Source organism: Natrix helvetica (assembly GCF_964273705.1).
Source record: "Natrix helvetica genome assembly, chromosome: 2".
In the NCBI taxonomy this organism is placed as follows: domain Eukaryota; kingdom Metazoa; phylum Chordata; class Lepidosauria; order Squamata; family Natricidae; genus Natrix; species Natrix helvetica.
In genome coordinates, this window is record NC_138552.1 from 244,383,767 (window position 1) to 244,409,241 (window position 25,475).

At 43.4% G+C, this 25,475-nt stretch overlaps 1 protein-coding gene across 1 annotated transcript in view; it reads right to left on the reverse strand.

Moving 5' to 3' along the window:
* SMYD2 (SET and MYND domain containing 2) overlaps positions 1-16,343 on the reverse strand; it is a 39,009-nt gene extending 22,666 nt beyond the window's left edge. Inside the window, exons 1-3 of the mRNA XM_081944226.1 lie at positions 15,938-16,343; positions 9,958-10,021; positions 814-924 (exon numbers count right to left, since the gene is read on the reverse strand). Of these exons, the coding sequence (XP_081800352.1) occupies positions 814-924; positions 9,958-10,021; positions 15,938-16,119 (357 nt within the window). The 5' untranslated portion in view covers positions 16,120-16,343. The remainder of the gene's footprint in view (positions 1-813; positions 925-9,957; positions 10,022-15,937) is intronic.
* Between the last annotated feature and the right edge of the window lie 9,132 nt (positions 16,344-25,475).

Below are 25,475 nucleotides of genomic sequence, written 5' to 3' on the forward strand. Positions count from 1 at the left end.
TTAGTATAAAGGACTCTAGGGATTTTTTCCCCTCTTCTTCTTCTCTTTCCAAATATAAAGCAGCTCTTCTAGAATTAAACTCGTACATCTGCTAGACCAGGGGTGGGGAACTGTGGCTCTTTTGCGACTTGTGGACTTCAACTCCCAGAATTCCAGAACCAACATAGCTGCCTCAGGAATTCTGGGAGTTGAAGTCCACAAGTCGCAAAAGAGCCACAGTTCCCCACCCCTGTGCTAGACTATTATTTTTAGTGAGCTAATCAGACTGAGCTTCATATCTACCTTTTATTCTATTTTCTCAAATCTTCTCTATGTTCTGTTTTAAAACCAAGCTATGATTTTTCATCTGGCAATGACAGGTTGTCACAAAGGTCATTTCAAAGACCTCTACTTTCCTAGTGAAAATAGTTATCTTTACCTTGTGGAACAATAACTCGTGTATTTTAAGTGATGCAAAAATAACACCAGCTTCCAAACAACTAGATTTGTAGAGAAATTGACCACAGCAGGCTCAAAATTTCAACTGCGCGACTAAAGCAGGTACACTCAAACCCAGATTCATGTTTTATGGAATCCTGTAAGGGGGAGGGCAATAGGAGGCAGCTTGGCAGATAGGAAAGACAGAGATTATTTCAAGATGCAACATTTTAAAATATTCTTAAGTAATGTATTATTCAGAGGCTCAGCAAAGATAGTTATAGGCAAAAAGTTGGGAAATAAATGTTGCAGAGACCTGTTATTGACAGACTTATTTTCTTCTTTCCTATCCATCTAGGCAAAGCAAGGAAAAACAAGTATTTCAGATCAGCTCACCTGCTTGGCAAGAATCCTTGCTGTGAGCCTGACTGTCTCAGAGGGATTCCAGTTCTGTCCAAATATGCACATGGCAGAGCACTCCAATTTGTGCAATGGCCAATCTTGCTTCTAAAGAATTAAACATACAATTGGAAAATGCATGAAATTTGTTTTCTAATGAAAAGATAGCATGGGGGGAGGGGGGAGATTAAACTTGAAGGTAAAGATATCCTCTTTTCTGACATAAATCCATATGTATCAGTAAGATTTGTTATACTTAAAAGAACATAGAGTCTATCTGCAATACGACAATTGAAAGAACTAGGTTAGAGTGTGAAATGTCATTGACCATTGCCTACTTCTTCCATTGCCATGAACAGAAACCATGTTATGATCATCATTGCTGGTTCTATGAAATGATTGGGTTTGCTACAAATTACACAACAAAGAACTGAAGCAAATCTTGGATGATCTCTTAAAATCCTATTCTCCAGAAACGATTTCCCAGTGATCTCCACTTATATTTGCCAAAGAAGTAATCATCAGAGATTAAGGCTTAAAAAAAAAGAACCCTATTCGAAGCTGCTGAATATTTGTATGTGAGATACATGTGAGAGAAAACACTGTCGAGGAGTTGCTGACTTATATGAGGTAGAAAATAATCTTCAAACAATTAATCAACAGCCTTATTTTACTAGCATACATAGGCATAGAAAATGCCCAGTTAAGACAGATGCAAAATTGACAATGCCAATATGTCCTTCCAACATCCCCTTCTGACCCCTTTATTCTTTAAGCATAGTTAATTAAATTTTTTCCTCAGGCTGAATCCAACTGAGTTATATGAACTAGTAAGGTGGTTAAAGGGACAAGATATAGATGAATTGTGCAAAACAAGATAAAAGGCAGGAACATTGCAGGAATATGGGAGCAGTGTCTGCATAATATCTGGCACGGAAGCATTCTGACAGAGATCTTTTTAGTGATCACAGCAGGATCACATTTAACATTCTTTTCCACCATTCCTCTAAGCCGTTTGATTGATAGCAGGCAGCGTTGTTCTAGCCAACTCTCTAATGCTGTAACGATACTCCAGATTCAAGTGGGGGAAAAACAGGGCAGCCAATATTTCTCTCTGATTTAAGGATTACAATCAGAAAACTTCTGGAAAGGACATCTGCCTTTTAAAAATGGAAGGGATAACATGAATTGTCTCTGCTAGGGTGTTCGGAATGACTCCCATCTGCTAAGGATGTACTGAACAGAACTTTATGGAAAGTTATCTCTCTCACACACACACATTCACAAAATCAAGTTCTCCAAAGCTAAAATGTGGCTACCTCGATATCTCCTTTCGAAGTCCCCTATGAGTTTTAGATTACTCAGAGGCATGAAGACCAGAGGAAAAGTCACCAAAACCTAAAATAAATAATACATAAAAAGTAGAGGAGAGAATTAAAAAAAAAAACATCTCTGATTGTGAACATCACCAATCTAGATCACACTAATGTTAGAGTCAAAGTTGGAAGTGGTGACTGAAGGCAGCAAGGGCCTGGATGGGAAGAACCAAAGTAAAGTCGAACCCAACAGAGATGGGTTGTTGTTTAATTATTGAGGTCCAATAAAATGAACAGTGGGAGAAATAACAAAGATAGATGAGCTTTAGAATTTATTTATTTTTTACTTTTTTTGGACCATCCATCTTCCTCAGAGACTCTGGGCAGTGTATAATAAAATATTGAAATCTAAAAACAGTATATAAAAGTTAAAGATTTAGAAGGAGGCAAGGATGATTAAGCCCAGTTAAATTTAATTAAAAGGTGAAGGGGGGGCTTTCGGGACACTAGCCACCTCCCCTGGGCTCTCCATGCAAGGTGGCAGAGCCATATTTTGTCTCCTTTTTGGAAGGCCAGCAGAGTTAGGCCTGTTTCACCTCTGGAGGAAGTAGATTCCAAAGGGAGGGAACAGTGGCAAGGAAGACTCTCTTTCTGGATCTGCCATTTGGAGTTCTTTCCCTGACAGGATCTGCAAAATACTTTCCCTGCCTGATAGATGGGATGGACTGATATATTGGGACAAAAACAAAAATTCTTACTTTCAGTACTGTTAATCAGTTTCTGAACTGGAAACATAACAGAGAGAAATAGATCTAAAATTCTTTGACTTGAAACATATTACAACTAATAAGGTTTGGCAGATTATCTGGACTTGATTGGGAACTGGTTATTTTAGAAAGCTATTAAAAGACCAGCTATCTTAAATTATATACCATAATACAATGAAAATCATTGTGGAACGGCATAAGTTATAAAAATTGCCATGTCCCAAAAGTAACGTTTCTTGATACTTATATATCTTTTTTTTGTTTAAACACGTACTCAAGGCAGTTAGTAAAAATCAAAAAGAAAAGACAGTCCAAAAACTATGTGTATCATAGTTAATGTTAAATTTAACTGATAGCTTTAAATTAAAATCCTGGTGAAAGAGGCACTTTTAAACATATTTTTCTATCTTCTATGAGGAGATCCAGATTCTACAAACTGGTACCGCCCCAGGCACCTGATGGAATCGGACAGATTCCAGACGGAGCTTGGGCCAATACCTGTAGCCCTGTCCCGCTCCCGCTCCGAGGACCTAGTGACTGCCTGGAATAGGGCGACGACTGGGGCCTTGGACCGGGTTGCGCCTTTGCGACCTCTCCTGCGGCATCGACCCACCCGGGCTCCTTGGTTTACTGAGGAGCTAAGGGTGATGAAGCGCCACAGGAGACGTCTAGAGAGCAGGTGGAGGTCCTCACGCTCCGAATCTGACCGAACACAGGTAAGAGCCTATTTGCGGACTTACCTTGTGGCAATAAGAGCGGCCAAGTGTAGGCATTGTGCCGCCCTTATTGCGTCCGCGGATAACCGCCCTGCCGCCCTGTTTCGGGTGACCCGCTCCCTTTTATCGCAGGGGACGCGGGAGACACCCTTACAGGGAAGAGCAGAGGAGTTTGGAGAATATCTTCAGGACAAAATTGATCAGATCCGGAGCGGATGGACCTCCGTCAGTGGACCAGACGAGCCGTCAACAGCGAGTCTTGAGAGACCATTCTGGGAGGAGTTTGACTCTGTGGCCCCCGAGGATTTGGACAGGTTGCGTGGACGGCTGCGGCCCACCACATGTTCAATGGACCCGTGTCCCTCCTGGCTGGTACTGGCAGCCTGGGAGGTGACACGAGGCTGGCTTCTGGGCCTGGTGAACGCCTCATTGGGTGAGGGATACTTACCAACCGCCTTGAAAGAGGCGGTGGTGAGACCCTTGCTCAAGAGACCTTCGCTCGACCCAATGGAGCTAGCTAATTACCGTCCAGTCTCCAACCTCCCCTTTTTGGTGAAGGTTGTTGAGAATGTGGTGGCGCAGCAGTTCCCACGACACCTGGACGAATCCGACTATCTAGACCCACGCCAGTCCGGCTTCCGACCCGGGCACAGCACAGAGACAGCCTTGGTCGCGTTGGTCGATGATCTCTGGAGGGCCAGAGATAGGGGTTGTTCCTCTATCCTGGTCCTATTAGACCTCTCGGCGGCTTTTGATACCATCGACCATGGTATCCTATTGCGCCGGTTGGAGGGGATGGGAGTCGGAGGCACCGTTTTGCGGTGGTTCGGCTCCTACCTCTCCGACCGGAAGCAATGTGTGTTGACAGGGGGGCAGAGGTCGTCCCTGAGGCCACTCTCTTGTGGGGTGCCACAGGGGTCGGTCCTCTCGCCTCTCCTGTTCAACGCATATGTGAAGCCGCTGGGTGAGATCATCCGTGGTTTTGGGGTTGAGTACCACCTGTACGCTGATGACACTCAGCTGTACATTTCAACCCCAAACCACCCCAACGAGGCTGTCAAAGTGATGTCCCGGTGTTTGGAAGCCGTCGGGGTCTGGATGGGGGACAACAGACTCAAACTCAACCCCTCCAAGACCGAGTGGCTGTGGATGCCGGCACCTCGGTTCAGCCAGCTGACACCATCGCTGGCCATAGGGGGCGAACAACTGTCCCCTGTGGAACGGGCACGCAATTTGGGCGTCCTCCTTGATGCCCGGCTGTCAATGGAGGACCATGTGGCAGCCGTGGCAAGGGGGGCGTTCCACCAGGTTCTCCTGGTGCGCCAATTGCGCCCCCTACTGGACCGGAGTGCCCTGCGCACGGTCACTCATGCGCTGGTGACGTCTCGCCTGGACTACTGCAATGCCCTCTACATGGGGCTTCCCTTGGGACGCATCCGGAGACTGCAGCTAGTTCAGAACGCAGCCGCGCGGGTTATCATGGGGAGTACACGATACTCCCACGTAACACCCCTCCTGCGCGAGCTGCACTGGCTACCTGTGGCCTTTCAAGGTATTGATTACCATCTTTAAAGCGCTCCATGGCATAGGACCTAGTTATCTGCAGGATCGCATCCTACCACACACGTCCCTACGACCAATCCGCTCACACAGGGAGGGACTCCTCCTGGTGCCGTCCGCTAGGCAATGCCAGCGGGCGACACCTAGGAGTAGGTCCTTCTCTGTGATGGGCCCAACCCTCTGGAATGACCTCCCCCCTGACATCCGAACTACCACCGACCTCCGCTCCTTCCGTCAAAAATTAAAGACTCACCTGTTTCAATCAGCTGGCCTGGCACTCTCTTAGTTTTGTCTCCCGGGGATATTTCAATTGGGTTTGGGTATTTTAATTGGGGATGTTTTTTAGGGTTTCTATAGTATATTTATTTCTTGTACAGTCTTATCTCCTCCATCCAAATGTTTAGTATTTAATTGTTTTATATTATTGTATTTTATCTGCATTTTATTTGACTGTACACCGCCCCGAGTCCCTTTTTGGGAGAGGGGGCGGTTTAGAAATCCAAGAAATAAATAAATAGATAGCCCATATCTTAAAAGCAATGCATACAGCCTGAGATGCTAATTACTATTCTTGGAGCAAAGAGGTCTTGCAACAGCCTAGACTAGAGTTATCCTCTCCACACTCAAGTCAACAGCACAATCTGAACAAGATGAAAATATGACTTTAATTTAAGATAGCTGTATAAACTAGAGATGCAGTTGCAAACAAATTTAATTTGGGGGTCTTTCCCTTTGAATTGCAAGGGACAAGACCAGCCACATCATATCATCACCAGGTTTGGCAGGATTGAACTCCTAGGCTCAATTTCTTCTATTTCTACAACTGGGGATGAAATGGATGCTAATCCTAAAAATAGGGAGGGGGAGGAAATACCCATTCTATGGTGCTTTTTTTTTTTTAAAAAAAAGGAGTTAATAGATACCTGCTCTGTTTCAACCAAGACTCAGATACAAGGAAAGTGAAATGTTTTGCTTCATAATTATTCACTGTGCTCATAACCATTAAACATATATTAACTGACTCCAAGTCATAACCTCATAAACTACTTTCTTTAAACCTGATATAGCTCTTATTCATATTATAACCTAGTATATTTCTGAATTCAGAATATAGACAATCAAGATTTTTGAAACTATAGTAAATAAAGCCATGCAATGCCCATTATATGTGTAGAAAGGCCATCGTGAAATTATTATATGATTGCATATCTTAAGGATTCATATATTAATCTGCCTTCAACTTTTAAGCATCCAAAAATCCTGGTGGAAGAATCTTCCTTCTTGGATGACAGTTTACAGGCTTGTTTTATGGTGAGAGCCAGAGTGCTAAACCAGAAGCAAAGTAATTAATCATCCACATTACTATTGAAGATTCAGCCAGGTTCCCTAGAGGTGCTTAATTTATTCAGAATAATTACAAGATGAGAAGGGAATCCAAATAGCAATGCATATACAAAAAGTAATCTATTGAAAAGTCATAGGAGGAATAGAAGATACACATTTTTCCCCTTTCCCCTCATCCCCCCACACACATCCCGTAAAACATGGATGTGAAGATGAACAAACCAACAGTAGCTCAAAATGAACCACAATGTATATTTATGACTATTCAGAACAAGAACTCTACAAACCCTAAAGCATCTGAATAACCCCCCTCAAAATGAATTTAGGAATAAAGGCATACATTTATACAAACAACAGAAATAGACACCCCCTACAAATAGGGAAAAGTAGCATTTTCAGTATGCCCCCCCCCCAAAAAAAAAGTAGTGTGGTTGTTGTTTGTTTCAAATGAATTATCAGATTTATAAAGAGTGACCAGGACAATAATGGCTTCTGATGGGTTTTCCTTCAGGAAAAAGGAATTTCAGCAAAACAGCAGATTCTCCAGAAGTACTTAATTTACTCCTGCCTTTGATTGTGGTGAGCTGGCAGTAGCACTAAAAGGGATCAGGCCACCATAACACCACATGGTGGGGACACTGTCAGAGAGTGTTCTGGTATAGAGCATTAAAGCTGGGAGTGTAATTAATCTATAGTTTTTCAAACAAACCAGAAGGCCTGGCTATTCAGGGTTTATGAAGTGGATTGGTTTTAAATGACTCATGAGTCCAGTTGAAAGAAGGACTACTCAAATTTAAAAGAGAACTTGAAATAATTTTTATTTCAAATGATTTCAAATATAAAATGTTATTTCATTTCCAAACACTGCTATTACACTATTCATTGTGAAACTATATTCATCTCCCCATATTATAAAGCTATTAAGAAAAATATGCCTGTGACTCTTTCATGGCCCTTTATCCAATCTATACATATAAAAATGACTCTCTGTGTGTTTGTGTGTTCCAGCATAACTCTGGAATGCCTCGACCAATTTCAATCAGATTTGGTACACAGATGACTTACTCTCTGGAGAAAAATATTGTGGGAGTAAGATACCCTTAACACCTCTCAGGGTGGGGGGGGTGTTCTATTAAGATACAGCCTGTTGTGCCTAAAATGGCTTCTACTGTACTGCCATAAAAGGCTTTCCACTGTACAGCGCAGTGGAGTTGACATGGTAATGGCTTCACAGTACTCCACAAGGGGGCTCCCTCTGGTAAGAAGGAACATCCAACATTAGAAATTATGTTTGGTCCTTCCCCCCTATAAATAAATACCCAGGCAACACTGGGTTATCGACTTGTTCATGATAAAATCATGAGCACAGGAAAAAATATAGATCGTCAACAGTTTTAATCCACCTGATACCTAATTTGTCTGGGTTCAGCCCATATGATTCACCTACCAATGAGAGCAGAATTAGTTTTTCTGAAGTATTTACAGCTATCCTGCCTGACATTTGCAGTAAATGACAGTTTCATCAAACCAATACACAGAAACCTTCCAGGCAGTAAAGTAAATAAGAAGCACGCAGATACACAAAAGTAAGTCAGCTTATCTGCAGTATTTAAAATCAGACAATATCCAAAAAGCATTACCTCAGTTTTGGTGATTTAACAACAGCAACACAAAAAAATTAAAGTGTGAACAACAATTCTAATAAGGGTAACAAATTCTTCTCAGTTTTTGTCAATTCTGAACAGTTCAGCTTGATCTCAGTTCTAGATAGACTCAGAAAGAATCTATCAGAAAGAGGAGAGAAAGGGATGATGGCCTTGGCCTAATTTTAAAGGTCTTTTGCAAACCACCTATTCAGACTCAAAAAAGAATGGCATCACTCTTCATTGACAGCCATATTAGATGGTGAAAAAAATGGAAGGTAGAAAAGAACGTGTTAAAAAGAAGATTGACATTGTCTGGGAATCTGATAACCAGAGGTAAGGTTATTTTGGTGGTGAATCTTTTGTCACAATACTGTCTCCTAATCTTCAGATAATAAAAAAATTACATATTTGTCCAAGCATTTGCAATTATTCTTGTCCCTACTAGCTTTAAATTTTAATATATTTTAGCTTCTCCAAATAGTTTAATTTATCTATTAAACTATTATTAAATGCTGTTAGACTATTATTATTATGTTTATCATTTTACTTTCTATCCTTAAATATTCTATTGTCAGTTTTGCTTCTGTGCATCATATCATTCTGGCCCAAAATGAAGAAAAGCAAAGTTTGCTTCTGTGTCTTATTCTCTGTTAGCTCAAGAGGAGAAAAGATACATAGATTCTAATTCATTGATTAAAAGTAGCAATAAGGCATCTTAGTATATGAATGACAATGATTACAAAAGTATCCATCTATATAGCAATCTTTCTAGGGTAAAACTGGCTGTGATTATATAAATTTGCCTGAATCAATTCCATTTTCATATGATTCCTTATGATTTCTTAGATCGTACTTTCCTGCCATATAACCATATGGCAATGTAAATTAATTCCAAACTGACTCCATAGTTTTGTTCCAATCCGGAATATAAACAGAAATCTTCAATGTGGCAGTGGAAATCCACATACAACAATTATGTAGGAATGCTCTAAACTGAAAAAAAACCACTTTTAACTTACGGTTAAAAACCTGTTTTGTGCACAAAAGCTTTATGTGGTAATAAATATTCAAAATTAGCCTAATAGTACTTCCTCTGCCCATGTAATATAAGTATAAAACTACCTAGCCAGGCACAGTTGGTTTGTAAACACACACAATTATTACTAGCAGCAATGAAGTACATTTGCAAACAGATTCTCCAACCCACTCACACACCACACACACACCAAAGCTAAATCTAGTCTTTATTTCTGATTGCTCAGATAGGCACAAGCTTCCTCATCGGCTTAGTGAAATAACGTTAAACCATCTGGTTCCCTAAAAGTAGGCAGAAGCTTTTGAAGCAATTAGGGCCATGTAGCAGTCAACTAATCTAATGGCTCAGCAGTCCTATGATCCAGCACAGCTGATCCTCAGTGACTTGTTATGGTAGTGTTTTTCAACCTTGGCAACTTTTAAGCTGGGTGGACTTCAACTCCCAGAATTCCCTCAGCCACCAAGGGAATTCTGGGAGTCGAAGTTCATGCAACTTAAAGTAGCCAAGGCTGAGAAATAATGCATTCTGGCAATTTCCAAATTCCTAGAATGGTTCAGGTCTTGACTTAGTTCCAACCAGACCCCCTGATCTACAACATCCCCTTAATTCCCCCTGCAGCCTTTCTTTGTGCTACCCTGAAGTTTTCAATCCCTGTTTCCCTCCACAAACTACATTACCTGGAAATTATTATCTGACATAAAGATATTCAGAAACACAGCATTAAGAACAAAAAGCCACATTTATTGGATTACTCACCTGGCATTCCACATTGCAGTAAAAAGCCTGCTTGCATTTTCCACACCGGGACAATCCTTCTTTCCTAAACCGAAGAAAGTATAAAATGGTCATGCTTTCTTTATGACAATAGATCATTTAGTACTGCAGCATGCAAAAAAAAAAGAATAAACCCTATAGGATAAAAGCAGACTCATAGTTACATATAACAATCATCATCATTATAAAAAGTTGCCAAGATGAGCTTTATTCTCTGGACCAGGTTGGGCAGTTTTCAGCCCATGGGCATCGCTCTGCCAGGAGATATTTCTCTAGATGGTCATTAGGTTCATTGCTACTTGACATTTTTCTTAGATCCATTCTGTAAAAGTGCAATGGTCTTTTGAATTTTTAAGCAGGTCACCAGCCCACAAATTATGTCTACCTCTACCTCTACTCTTCCTTTTTATTTCTATTACTTTTCAAGAATTGCTTTCTGCTCCTGTATTAATAGTATAAGATACAGAAATACAAAAGAAAATAGTACGAAAGATAGGACAGGGAAAGGGGGATGCAGAGGTGGTATTCAGCAGGTTCTGACCAGTTCTGGAGAACCGGTAGCAGAACTTTTGAGTATTTTGGAGAACTGGTAAATACCATCTCTGACTGGCTCCGCTCCCATCTATTCTCTGCCTCCTGAGTCCCAGATGATTGGGAGGGAATGTAGATTTTGCAGTAACCTTCCCCTGGAGTAGGGAGGGAATGGAGATTTTACAGTATCCTTATCCTGCCACGCCCACCATGCCATGCCCATCAAGCCATCTCACGCCCCCAAAACCCATAGTAAAATTTTTTGAATCCCACCACTGAGGTAGGGGGAAGGGGAGGGAAGGGCTTTGACTTCTGATTTGCTTTGGTGCAGTAGAATAAAATAATAACATGGAACCTCAACTTTTTACTTTTACATATTAGTATAAACTATCCATTTCTACAGCAACAAACCTATCTAATTGGTGAAACCCCAAATCAAAGTTTCCTTTTTTTCCCCATCTCAAGCACAAAATTCAAAAGCAGCTTCCAAGTAGAAACAAAGTAGTTGTATTTTTGTTTTTTAACAAAGCAGTCAGTGTAGCCATCTCTACTAACTCCATCAACTTCTGCATCCATTGTTGGAATCAACAATGATTCCATTTTTTGCATAAAGTAATTTTGCTGCCATCAACATATACAGCATCAACATTCCAGGGTTTTTCCCCAAATCTTTTCCCATTAAACCCAAAAGAAAAGTTTCTGGTTTTATCTTTATGTTTACTTTCTTTTCTATTTCTGCATCTTATACTATTAGTACATAAATACCAACTTAAGTTAATAACAATTGCTTTTTGTTCTTAACCCTTAAGCATAACATTGCCAAATATTATGATTTTCCTCTATGATATCCAGTGCTGTTACTAAGCTGTGTTCCCATGATGATTCTTTGGACTTAAATGATGTACAGAAAATATGGGAAGTCATGAGATCGAGCAAAGCCAAAGCAACTTTGCAAACCTAAGCTGGGCTACCATGTTCTTTTTAGAGAGAAGGGCCTTTCTCCTGTCAACCCTTCCAAACAAACCATACTTGTTCAGTCTTTTTCTAATTGTACTGTCATGAACATTTAAGGCTTGTAGAGTCTGAGATGTAACTCTTGCATTTTTTGCAATTCCTCTGAGTATTGCACAGTCTGACCTTGGGGTGAATTTGCTGAGATGTCCAACTACTGGGAAGATTGGCAGCTGTCTTGAATGTTTTCCATTTGTGAATAATCTTCTTCACTGTAGAATGATGGACTTTAAATTGCTTGGAAACCGTTTTATAACTTTCCCCGGATTGATGGGCAGCAACAATTACTTCTCTAAGATCCTTGCTGATGTCTTTACTCTTTGCCATTGTATTAACATTACACCACAATGCTGGAGACTAGCAAACGCCTAAAATTTTGGCTCTTATAGTCACACCGGCTGATGATCAAGGGCACTTGATTAGCAATATCTGGCTGCTACTTAGCCTCTTTATACCTATGGAAGCAGTAAGGGTCTAGCAGTAACTTTTTCACACGACTTCTACATTTTGGCGTTATGTTCCTGTTAATTCGTCTATTAAGCTACAAATGTTACAAATTTTGTTTCACAATAAAACATCCTTTTATACATAAAAAATTAATCATAGCACAGAATAATGCATTGCTCAATAGTTCTGTAGGAGGTGACCAGGCTGAGCCCGAGGGAGAGGTCAAACATGGCCTCAGTCTTGAGTCCCTTCGAACCCCCAAGAGATCTAAGTCCAGTCCACCTTGAATTCCATTGACTCTTATCCACTGTCAATTTGCTTTGACTGTTAGTAGTTCAGGTTCATGTCAAGCCCCAAGGCAATGCGGAAATCCAGACTGCTCAAATGAATATAAAGGTTAATTGCAAGTTTAAGTTCCTTATAAGAATCTGAGCTACTAACGGTATATATTAAAGGATATGCATATTTTAATATTAAATGGATCTTTTTTTTTTACATGTTAGCTCATTTTAATCACTATTTTTTTATTTATTTGATTATTTATTTATTTCTAGGCAACTTGACGTCTAAATGATTCTGGCTTACAATGAAATAAAATATTATGTAAAAAGAATGCAGACTAGAAGAGCAAAATAGAAAAACCGACCCTATGCAAAGCGAAGCGAAGCAAAGGAAAATGAAGAAAAGCAAAGCAAAGCAAAGCAAAAAAGGGCTCACAGTCACCCTGTGTCCAATGCCTGGGAGAGCAACCGATAATTTCAATAATTTCCTGAATAAAATAAGGGTGAGAACAGACAAATCTCTGAAGGGAGATCATTCTATCTAGAGCAGGGGTGTCCAAACTTGAGAACTTTAAGACTTGTGGACTTCAACTCCCAGAATTCCCCAGCTAGCATGGCTGGCTGGGGAATTCTGGGAGTTGAAGTCCACAAGTCTTAAAGTTCCCAAGTTTGGACACCCCTGATCTAGAGGGTAGTAATTGCAACTGAGTAAATTTCCTGAATTTCTCAAGATGTCATTCTTCAATGGATAGGACTCAGAGACGGACCACCCTGGACAGCAGAGGCAACCATATAACTGTACTTTATTGCTTTTTGTTTTTATTGGTTAATCCATTATGATTTATAATAACATATATTAAGAGATTTTATATTATTTTTGGTTAATTTATGTTATGGACTTTATATTAGGCCCTAATATATATTACATCATGTAGAGATGATGTGTCCCTGCTTTTATTAGCAGTGAGGCTACGCAAATAATTGGGAAAATAAGATGACAAGAAAATATAAACGATATCTCATCTCTTAGGGCTTATGTCAAGCTCTTATCTGGATAAGATTTGCTGCGAAGTAATCACACTTCCAGGTTCGCATCAAATTGTTCCGATTTAGAAAGTTCTGTAGGGGCCTTGGTGGATTCAAAGGATTGGTGAAATCCAAGCAAGGGCATTCAAGGAAGAATTAAACATGAAAAAGAATGGGATTTGCCTAGGAAACCCAGCCAATGGAGTTAGGCATCCTCAGATCCAAACCCAATAGCTTATTTTACTGCAAATAACTCCACCTAGAGACTGCTCCTGGCTACTCCCACCTATCATGCCATCATAAGCAAATGATACTGTTGTCTGCTCTTCTTAAATATAGCGTAGGCCACTTCCATTTAAATCACACTGAAATAAGATTTAGCTGCCATTTATGATCTACAAAATGTCACTTTGTCCTCAAGCATTGTTTTCCAATTATCAAATCCATGCAGACTTTATATATGGAAATATACTATTTTTCTATAATTGAACACTGTCAGGCACTGAAGTAAATACAAAAAGAGGTTGGAGAATCAATGCTGATGAGCCCATTTAAAATATTATTTTATCAATATATTTTATTATCTAAGAAACACAGTGGAGAAAAAATGGGACTAAGATTATAAATCTTAGAATTGGCAATGAAGAGATAGAAATGGTAGACCGATTCAGTAAAGGGATGAGCAAGAAATGCACCAAGCCTAGAACTAAACAAATAGCAATGAAGGCTTGGGAAAAGTTATTCAGATGTTGTAACATGTTTATACAAAGATCAGAATCATGCATGCAATATTTTTTTCCTCTGCAGCTTCTGAATTTTGGTGTTGGAGAAGTCTGCTGAGACCTTTTATGGTCAACTCTCAAACAAACAAATGAAACACAGAATAAATCCAGTGCAGAGTTCACAAACCCATGGCATAAATGACCAGGCTTAACTTATATTTTGGACACATTATTCAATGGCTCACTTTTCTGGAGCTCACAATGTGTGGAAAGATGGAAAAAAATATGACTGACAGCAAAGTGCTTGGATCCTATTACAGTGGTGATATGTAAACCAGAAACATTCCTAAAGGGTCCAGTTGGGGATAGATCATCCTAGACCAGGCCCCCCCAACCTTTTGGGCACCAGGGACCGGTTCCATGAAGAGAGGCTTTTACATGGACTGGAAGGGCATATTTCGACTGCTGCCTGCTGCCTGCATCCTGCTGATGGGGCTTCATTTGTTTGTGTGGTCCAGTTTCTGGCATATCACAGACTGGTGCCAATCCACCAACTGGGGGTTGGGGACAATGTCCTAGACAAGGTCTATTTATGCAGTTGCTAAACTTGAGGTACCAAAATCAACTTGAGGTACCAAAATCAACTCAAACTATTCAGACCATGCTTATTTGTTCTATTTGACAATGTGGGCTGCCCTTTATGATATGGGCTAAAGGAAGAATACAATAAACAGGCGGTCAATGAAATTACATCCTGGGTCTCATTTTAGGTCCACAATTCAGCTGTGGGACAAGAGAACTAACAGCAGAAGGTAAGACCGTGTTCAGAACACCTGTGGCTCCCTTGCTGATCAGGAACCTTAATCTTCACTGAGTGGATGATCAAACACGAGTCAGCAATGTGAGGCAACAGCCAAAAGGGCTAAAACAATCCTTGGTTGTAAAAAGAAAGGCATCCAATCAAAATCACATGAAGTATTAGTACCTCTTTATAAAGCCTTAGCAAGACCACACCTGGAATATACTACATCTAGTTTTGGTCACCACATTACATGAATATATTGAAACTTTGCAAAAAAAAATGCAAAGAAGAGCAACTAAAATGATTAAAGACTTGGGAATTAAAACATATGAAGAACAGTTGCAGGATTTGGGTTTGGTTAGTCTAGAGAAAAGAAGGACTGGGGTGGGGTGGGGTGATAGCAGTATTCCAGTATTTGAGAGGCTGCCACAAAGAGGAAGGAGTCAATTTGTTTTCCAAAGCACCAGAGGGCAAGACAAGAAACAATGGATGGAAACTAATCAAGGAGAGAAGCAACCTGGAATTGAGGAGAAACTTCCTAACAGTGAGGACAATTAACCAGTAGAACAGCTTGCCTTCAGACATTGTGGGTGCGTCATCACTGGAGGTTTTTAAGAAGAGACTGGACAGTCACTTGTCTGAAATGGTACAGGCTTTCCTGCTTGAGCAGGGGGCTGGGCTAGAAGACCTCCAAGGCCCCTTCCAGCTCGATTCTGCTTCTCATTTCTACACAGTCACACCCGTTGCGCAGTTTCTGCACGCGGGAACAGCCAAACGATTGGCCTCAACGCAGGGCGGGCACCTGTTGAGCTGCTGCCGGTCTGACAACCGCATTAAGCCCACGAGGTGAAGGAGGAAGCGGCTGCACTTAGCCACAGCCCACCGCTAACATCCGGGTTTAGGGAGGAGGAGAAGGAGGAGATTATTGTATTTTTAAAGCACGAGTGGCGCAAGTTCCACGAAGGCCTGTCGAACTCCCCCCACCCACCCTGCCCGCATCTCTCGGGAGCCATCCGGTACCGAGGGACCATCGCATCGTGGTGGGACCCAGGGGGAGAGGGGGGGGCGGACACTAGCTCGGCCTCGGCCTAGTCTCCTTCCTCGCAGGGCGGCCAGCAGCCCGTCTTCCCTCTGCCTGGTACCTGGCAAAGCAGCATTCGCAATGGTTGCCCCTCTCGTTGACGGTCAGCACGCTAGTGAAGGCCGGGCAAGAGAAGAGCAGCTCCCCAATGACGAAACGGCGCAGCGCCCGCAGGCCCCGGCCCTTCCCGGGGCTCTGGAACTTCTCCAGCCCTTCCATCTGGGAAGGGGCTGCCGCGCGCATGACTCCAGGGGCGCCGCTGCCTTCAAGCAACGCGGCTCCGGGATGGCGGCGTGTCTCTCGGGGCTATTAATGGAGCGCCCGCCACCCGCAGCGCCCGGCTCCAGCGAGTCAGCCACCGCGGCACATACATGGGCATGAACGGCGGCAGCTGCCGGCTCCCTGAAAGAAGTGCGCCGGAGCCCGCTGGGTCCTAGAGGCAATGGGTGCCGCTGAGATTGGGCGCAGCCAGCCCGCCTTTGGAAGGAAAAGTTTCGACGGCGCAATTGCAGGAGCCCGAGGCAGGGATTGCTGCATCTCCCGAGCGCCTCCTTTGCTACCCCGCGGTTTGTTAAAATCAGGCATAAAGGCTGGGCTTTGGCACCCGTAAGTTGTGCGAAGACCAAATCGCTCCTAGTGGCATCCCTCTGGGTGCCGGCTGCCTTGTTGTCTAGGACAGGGGTGTCCAAACTTGGGAACTTTAAGACTTGTGGACTTCAACTCCCAGAATTCCCCAGCCAGCTGGCTGGGGAATTCTGGGAGTTGAAGTCCACAAGTCTTAAAGTTCCCAAGTTTGGACACTCCTGGTCTAGGGGGTCTCTGGGCCTATCTCCAGTACAAATAAAAACGGTCTTTTCAGTGAGGGTAGTAATACAAATCGATTATTGATCCAGAATTTGAGGGGGGCGGGGGCAACCCTCCACTAAAAATGAAGTAGTAGTAAAACATTATTCGTGTGATATTTATGGAAGTTTAAAAAACATATAGCAAGTTTCTTTCAAAGAGGTTACAGTTGAAATGTAGATATTGTGGCCAGATAATTAATAGAGTCCCCTTCAGTTTAATTATTGAAATTTAAACTAATATCCCTTCTAATTGAGAGTGAGATGAGCAGTATCTAAATTTGATAAAATTGTAGAATCATCTAGTGAGGCGGCTGACAAATCCACTCTGATTTAATCTTAAAACCATTGACCGTTCATTTGGATAAAGCCAGGCAATAGGACAAATGACCTAAGTGTGTTCTTTGTATGCTCATTTCAAGGGTTGAAAGGGTTACGTACTGCTTTAATTTACAGCCATGCAAATGGGTATAAGCAGACTCTATTCATGTTCATGGATAAGTTCACATGTATATTATACTCAGAAATCTGCTGCAAAGTGGATTTGTTCTTGGTTGTTTGCTACTGTAGAAAATCAGCCCTCACCCACCCTCCTAGAGAGTGAAACATTTTGGGGAATATTTAAAAGGCACAATAGAATATTTCCCCTAAAGGAGAAATGGGGAAAAAATCTTAAGAGAGATCTCCCTGCCCCAAGCAGAAATTGAGGAGGCCAGATTTGGTAATCCATTCAGAAAGACTGGATCAGACAGAATAAAACATTTAGACAAGACAAGATTAGGTCAGACAAACTCCTAGGATTTGCATTTTCCCCTTTTGCCCACCCACCTGGACGGTTTTGCGTATGCGCAGAAGTTTTGCATGCACAAGCACACGCGAGCACGAGCGAACCAGTAGTAACACAACGCACCACTGCCCCATAGAAATGAAAACTCTCAACTCCATTTTGTCAGCTGTCCCAGAGCTGCATGCTGTGTGTGTGTGTTGATTCTGTTCACCAATAAATGGATCTTTCTTTCTTAAGCAGCCTCCATTTTATTCCCAGCTTGGAACTGGAACTGGAACTGGATTTTTCTTCCTACACTAACCACATAAAAAGTTTATATGCTATTCTTTTATTCATTAATAATTTTGTTACAGAAATTGTTAACTCAACAATTTGTGCTTCCAAGCAATTGAAGACAATTAGGTATGGGTGAAAGTTCAGGATGTACGTAATTATTTTACACATAAATCCACAAGTCTATAGGTAAATAACCATGACAGAAAGAAAAAAAATTCTGTTTCATTAATGATACCCCACCAAATCACACACTAATATTGAACTGAAGCTGTGATCCTATACAGACTAATCTGGGAATAAATCCAATGAACTCTGTAGGTCTTACTTCTAAGTAAATATTCATAGGATTGAATCAAAAATAATCTAAAACTAATTAACACCTTGTATTAAACTGCAGGGATGTCATTTGATTCGACAATGGTTTAGTCAACAAACCATGATAACAAATTGTAGTTTAATGTAACCTCAGTCATAAATGAGATTGCTCATATGTGTTTATTCCCAAGAACACAGAAATCAATTTTAGGAGAATTAAAATCAGTGGCATTGGTGAAGGGCAATTAATGTAAGACTAATGGATTTGAGTTGGTCTTCAGCATGATTATATTTGGATTTGTATATTTATTCAGTTTTCATGTCAGAATTTTGTGCTTAAATGTAATAATTTAATTGTTTTCTTGTTTGAATTTATATTTTTGATGTGATTTTGTAATTATAACCTGGTATTATTTTATTAACTGAATTGTTGATACTATAAATACTTTACTACAAATAACTGATTGTAACTCAATTGCCAGTAGAGTCATTGTAGCAAGCTAAGAATCAATGAATGAATGAATATTTGTGGCTTAATCATGTTGAAATAATTATATGGATATAAATATACAGATCCAACCTATGGTGTATGCAAAAATATTTTTGAAAATTATGTGTGAATCCAGTAAATAGCTGATACCTGCTTAAACTAGGACTGGCCATCATTTTACAGAATTAATGCACCTTCCTGTATAGCATGGATCTTTCTACTATGGAATATTATAGTACTCTCCCTGCCTTGTCATCTCAGTCAGTAATGCTTTTCTGAAGCCAATTAGATTTGTCAAGCTGCATTAGTAGAACAGTAGAATAATCTAACACTTCATTCACACCAGAATATAGTGGATCATTTATTTTTCTGGTAATGTTTACCATTTTCATTAATGTTATTACATCAACTTAAATACTACTAATGATATTACTCGTGTCAGATTTCCCAAGGCATTAGTTTGATGACTTAGCCATGGCTACAATTAACAGGAAGAAATTGGTTTTAAAAAACAGGGAATGCAACAGATGAACAGAGTTGAACATGCCTTTGCTATGAATATAACAAAAAAACTTCCAACAATTATATTCCTTTTAATTGCTTTATATTCTGTATATGTGATCATTTAATATGTAACCATCTTGCTTTCCAGCAATGCTGTTCCAAAATTTCTTACAGTGTAGATTGATAAAAATATCACAATAAAATCCAAAAATAAATACATGAAAATCATAAAATGGAGTAGGGTAAAATGAGTTCAACATGACACAATGTGATTGAGACTCGAAGCAAACCTTGTCCGTAACATATTGTAAAGCATGCATACTGGACTCAATTGAAATCATGACATCAATATCTGGGGGAATTGCCAGGTTTTCCAAATCTTATGGAAGGCTAATAGAATTGGGACCATTTGGGAGGTGGCTGTTCCATAGGGCAGGTACTGCAAAATTATATCTCGTGGGTCTAAACAATTGATGTTTGACAACATCCTGCTGAATTTGATTTAATTAGATCATTACAGACATCAGTCTTATAAGTAATCTGCACCTATGCTATGCAGGCTTTTATAGATGACAATCAACATTTTGATGCACTTGGAAACCTATTGGCTGGTACAAGTCACAAAACTGGTATTACATGGACATGTATCCAGAACTCCAAGCACTGCACTACTGCATTCTGGATCAGTTGCAGATTCTGGATCTGCAAGGATACTTCCAAGTAGAACACGTTGCATTTAATTGGGATCTAATTGACTAATTGGGAGGAGACTAAATCATGAGTGACTGTGAGCAGAGCCTCAGTCCACTAAGTGCCAACTAGTGCACAGGATGGATCTGCACATAGGCTTGTGTTGCAGTAAAATTTGATTGAATGTTTGTATCATTTAAATAATTAAGCATCAGAACAATTTGAATGATTCAACAACTTTTTCATACAAAATTGTAAAAATGATGCTGCTTGACAGACTGATAAATGTGTTTCTAAAAAGGAACTTGTTGGTTGGCCTCAGCCCTGATCCTGGGTACTTATAATGATGAATAGAATCAAGATCACGTGAAGTGTTAATACCACTTTACAATGCCTTGGTAAGGCCACACTTGGAATACTGCATTCAGTTCTGGTCGCCACGATGTAGAAAAGATGTGGAGACTCTAGAAAGAGTGCAGAGAAGAGCAACAAAGATGATTAGGGGACTGGAGACTAAAACATATGAAGAACAGTTGCAGGAACTGGGTATGTCTAGCTTAAGAGAAAGAAGGACTAGGGGAGACATGATAGCAGTGTTCCAATATCTCAGGGGTTGCCACAAAGAAGAGGGAGTCAAACTATTCTCCAAGGCACCTGAGGGTAGAACAAGAAGCAATGGGTGGAAACTAATCAAGGAGAGAAGCAACTTAGAATTGAGGAGAAACTTCCTGACAATTAGAACAATTAATCAGTGGAACAGCTTGCCTCCAGAAGTTGTGAATGCCCCAACACTGGAAGTCTTTAAGAAGATGTTGGATAGCCATCTGTCTGAAACGGTATAGGGTTTCCTGCCTAGGCAGGGGGTTGAACTAGAAGACCTCCAAGGTCCCTTCCAACTCTTCTATTGTATTGTATTGTATTGTATTGTATTGTATTGTATTGTATTGTATTGTATTGTATTGCATACATTCAGAGGCAGTGATAGTTTGATTTTTTAAATAACTGTTTGGGCGTCTGAGACATAGAAACACAGACTTGAGAGAGAAACACAGATATACAATTTAGTGCCATAAGTAAGCTGTAAATAAAACTTGCAAGATCTTTTCAGCGTGTCGGCATTTCTGAATGCATTTTAAGTCTATCAGTCTTCCAGGAAATCTGCAAAGACAAGAAGTGACAGCAACGCAGATGTCTCTTCAATAACAGATTAGGAGAACAGTGATAAGAAAAGGCAAGGGCAGCTGTTAAGTGTAGAAAATGACATTCAGTTCTTAGATGGCTAGAAGTTCATAATAGCCTTTTATCAGAAACAGCAGCTTCTCAATTGTCGTGCTGTATTAAATCCATTTTGCCCTACCAGCTCTATCAGGGATTAAGTAAATAAAAGCATATGGAATAAATCTTTTTTTTTCTTTTCTTTTTTTCTTATTAGACTTCTAGACCGCCCCCTCTCCCCGAAGGGACTCGGGGCAGTGTACAGGTACCAAATTAAAACCATACAATCGGTAATAAATATAATTAAGATCGGATTAAATAGACCCCTGTACAAGTTTATAAAAATTAAAAAACCTGACCTTAAAACCAAACCGTAAAATTTAAAAATACAAACTGAGGTGGGAAAGCTGGAATTAGGCCAGGCCGGCTAGCTGAAACATGTCGTTCTAATGTCAGGGGGAAGGTCATTCCAGAGGGTCGGGCCCATAACAGAGAAGGCCCTTCCCCTGGGCGTCGCCCGCTGGCACAGCCTAGTGGACGGCACCTGGAGGAGTCCCTCTCTGTGTGAGCGAATTGGCCGAAGGGATGTGTGGGGCAGGATACGATCCCGCAAATAACTAGGTCCTGTGCCATGGAGCACTTTGAAGATGATAATCAACACCTTGAAACGCACCCGAAAAGCCACAGGCAGCCAGTGCAGCCCGTGCAGGAGAGGTGTTACGTGGGAGTATCTAATGACTCCCGAAACTGCCCGCGCGGCCGCATTCTGAACCAACTGCAGTCTTCGGGTGCATCTCAAGGGGAGCCCCATGTAGAGAGCGTTGCAGTAGTCTAGCCGGGACGTCACAAGCGCATGGGTGACTGTGCGAAGGGCGTTCCGGTCCAATAGGGGACGCAATTGGCACACCAGGCAAACCTGGTGAAACGCCCCCCCTTGCCACGGCTGTCACATGGTCATCCATTGACAGCCGGGCATCTAGGAGGACGCCCAAATTGCGTACCCGATCCACGGGGGCCAGATGTTCGCCCCCAATGGCCAGTGATGGAATCAGCTGGTTGAACTGGGGTGCCGGTAGCCACAGCCACTCAGTCTTGGACGGGTTGAGCTTGAGTCTGTTACTTCCCATCCAGATCCGTACGGCTTCCAGACACCGGGACATCACTTCGACGGCATCGTTGGGGTGGTTTGGGGTAGAGATGTACAGCTGAGTGTCATCTGCATACAGATGGTAATCTACCCTGAACCCACGAATGATCTCGCCCAGCGGCTTCATATATGCATTGAACAGGAGAGGCGAGAGGACTGACCCTTGTGGCACCCCACAAATGAGCGGCCTCGAGGTCGACCTCTGCCCCCTGCCAATACAAATTACACTCGGCCACAGAGGTAGGAGGAGAACCACCACAAAACGGTGCCCCTCACCCCCAGCCCCTCCAGTCGATGCAATAGGATACCATGGTCGATGGTATCAAAAGCCGCCGAGAGGTCTAATAGGACCAGGATGGAGGAGCAACCCCCATCTCTGGCCCTCCAGAGATCATCCACCAACGCGACCAGTGCCGTCTCTGTGCTGTGGCCGGGCCGGAAACCGGACTGGCGCGGGTCCAGATAATCAGTTTCCTCCAAGTGGCGTGGAAACTGTTGTGCCACCACACTCTCTACAACCTTCGCCAGAAAGCAAAGGTTGGAGACGGGACGGTAGTTGGCTAACAAAGCTGGGTCCAGGCAAGGCTTCTTGAGGAGGGGCCTCACCACCGCCTCTTTCAGGACAGCGGGCAAGAACCCCTCACTCAAAGAAGCGTTGACTAACTCCTGGAGCCAGCCTCGTGTGACCTCCCAGGATGCCAGTACAAGCCAGGAGGGACACAGGTCCAGTGAACATGTGGTGGCTCGCAGTCGCCTACGCAACCTGTCCATATCATCGGAAGTAACAGAGTCAAACTCCTCCCAGAGTGGAACCTCAAGACCCACCTCCGACGTCCCCTCCAGACCACTAGTGGGGATCAACTCGCTTCGAATCTGAGCGATTTTGTCCTGCAGATACTCCCCAAATTCCTCTGCTCTACCCTGCAAAGGGGCTTCCCACGGCCTCTGTTGAAGGAGGGAGCGGGATACCCCAAACAGGGCGGCCGGGCAGTTATCTGCAGACACAATAAGAGTGGCACAATACTGATGCTTGGCCACTCTTAACACCACAAGGTAAGTCCGTAAATGGGCTTTCACCTGTGTTCGGTCAGATTCAGAGCGTGACGATCTCCATCTGCTCGCTAGGCGTCTCTTGCGGCGCTTCATCACCTTCAGCTCCTCGGTGAACCAAGGGGCCTGGGTGGTTCGCTGCCACAAGAGAGGCCGCAAAGGCGCAACCCGGTCCAAGGCCCTGGTGGCCACACTGTTCCATGCAGCCACTAGGTCCTCCGTCCGGGTGCGGGTCAGGGCTACAGGAAATCAGGTGCCTGGGGCGGAACCATCTTGGACATTCCGGTTCCGCCTCCCCGCGGTGGGGAGTAGCGGCTGGAAAGTCGAGCCGGAGAAGTGAGTGATCTGACCATGACAGGGGTGTGATGACTAAATCCCCTACTCCCAGATCACTCCTCCACCGGCCAGAGACAAAGATAAGATCCAGTGTGTGTCCTCCCTCATGTGTGGGGCCCTGAATTACTTGGGTCAGGTCCATGGCTGTCATGGAGGCCATGAACTCCCAAGCTACCTCGGATGTCTCCCCTACTGATGGCAAGTTAAAGTCCCCCATGACTAACAGTCTGGGGGTCTCAACTGCCATCTCGGCGATCACCTCGAGGAGCTCGGGCAGGGCTGCTGATGCATAGCGAGGAGCCAGGTATACAATCAGCAAGCCCAACTGCCTCCCTGGGCCCCACTTCACGCATAGGGACTCACAACCGGTTATCTGTGGCACAGTGGTCTCTCTTGGCTCGAGACCTTCCCTCACAATGACCGCTACCCCACCACCCTTGCCTAGTGCCCGTGACTGATGAAATGCGCGGTAACCTGGCGGGCACATTTCCACAAGAGGGAGACCTCCCTCGTGGCCCAGCCAGGTCTCCATGATTCCTACCAGGTCCGGCTCCCCCTCCGACACCAAGTCATTAATGAGGGGGGCTTTGTTGACAACGGACCTGGCATTGCATAACATCAGCCTCAGGCCCTGGCTCTGTAGGTCCTGACCACTTAGATTGCGGGGTTTGGGACATATGACCGGCCGTACCCAACGACCACGGTCTCCCAACCGGTGATGAGATCTCTGTCTACCCTCGCACCTGCCCCTCCCCACGACCGTTGGAATAGAAAGACCCTCTTCTGGAGTATCACTACTTCCCCCCCCTTAATGGCTCTGCTCACTTCCTTGCTAACTCCACCTGCCGGCTTGGCACTGGTCCCTCCCTCAGTTTGACTAGCCCCTCCCCCCACCCTAGAACCCCCTAAAAAACGAATCAAAAATTTTGCTAAAAACCCCCTAAGACTACGCCTCACCCACCTCTCTGGATTAATGTATCCCTCATCGAGGTGGGCCCTCATAAGGGCGGAGGGCCAAACCTGCGAGAGTGGGGACTCCCGCAATAGGATTAGGTCTGCCCTTGAGTATAGTATTTGGCTGGCTTTCTTTTGGGGCACATCTGTCACAGGATGGACGGCAGGGATTTGCTTCCTTCTGCCACTGCTCCCGATGGTACCCTTGAGTAGCATAGCCCTTGATCCCCCAGGCACGGTCCTGCGCTGGTAAGCAGGCCCAGCCCCATTTCCCCTTAAGCATTTCTCAATCCTTGCAACTGCTCTCGGCGCTTCTCTCGCCGCTTCTCCAACTCCTTTTGTACTCGCTGCCGAAGGCCCCCGTGCAAAGCTGGCTCCAGCTGGTTCTGGGCACCGACCACCTCCACCACCTCCCCGGGGCCATTGTCCTAATAGACCACCACCGAGGTGACCTGGCCACCGTCGGCCCCGTACTCCAGGCAGAAGAGGGCCAGGCTGCGGGGGCGCTGCTCACAGCTGCTGGGGCTGCTCCCGCTCGACGGCTCCGACTCGCCCTCGCCTCCTCCGCCGGGGCTGCTCCGGCCACGCCGGCTGCCAGTGTGGGTGGGTGTTTTGATCTTTCTGCTCTCTTGCTGGCCCGCTGGTTGCCTCCCTTGCACAGGTATGTAGTAAACAGTGTGTAGAAATGTTAATATATATTCCAAGACTGGGTCACCTTCAGAAGTTAGGGACTTAGTGCTGTTTTGTTCTCCATTTGCAGCCAGCTTGTTAACCACTGATGGAAATTCGTCATGCTATTTCAAACCCCAAACAGCCATCGCTGTGGCTCTCGCAACGCCCGAGCGGTTTTGGTGGAAAGGCTGGGCCGCCTTCCTCTCGGGCCAGTAGGGATAAAAGCGGGCACCATTCCCCCCTGCGCTTGGCAGCTGTCGTCTCCCAGCCCCTTCGCTCGGTGTTTTTGCAGCTTGTCCCCTGCTTGCCGCCGCCGCCGCC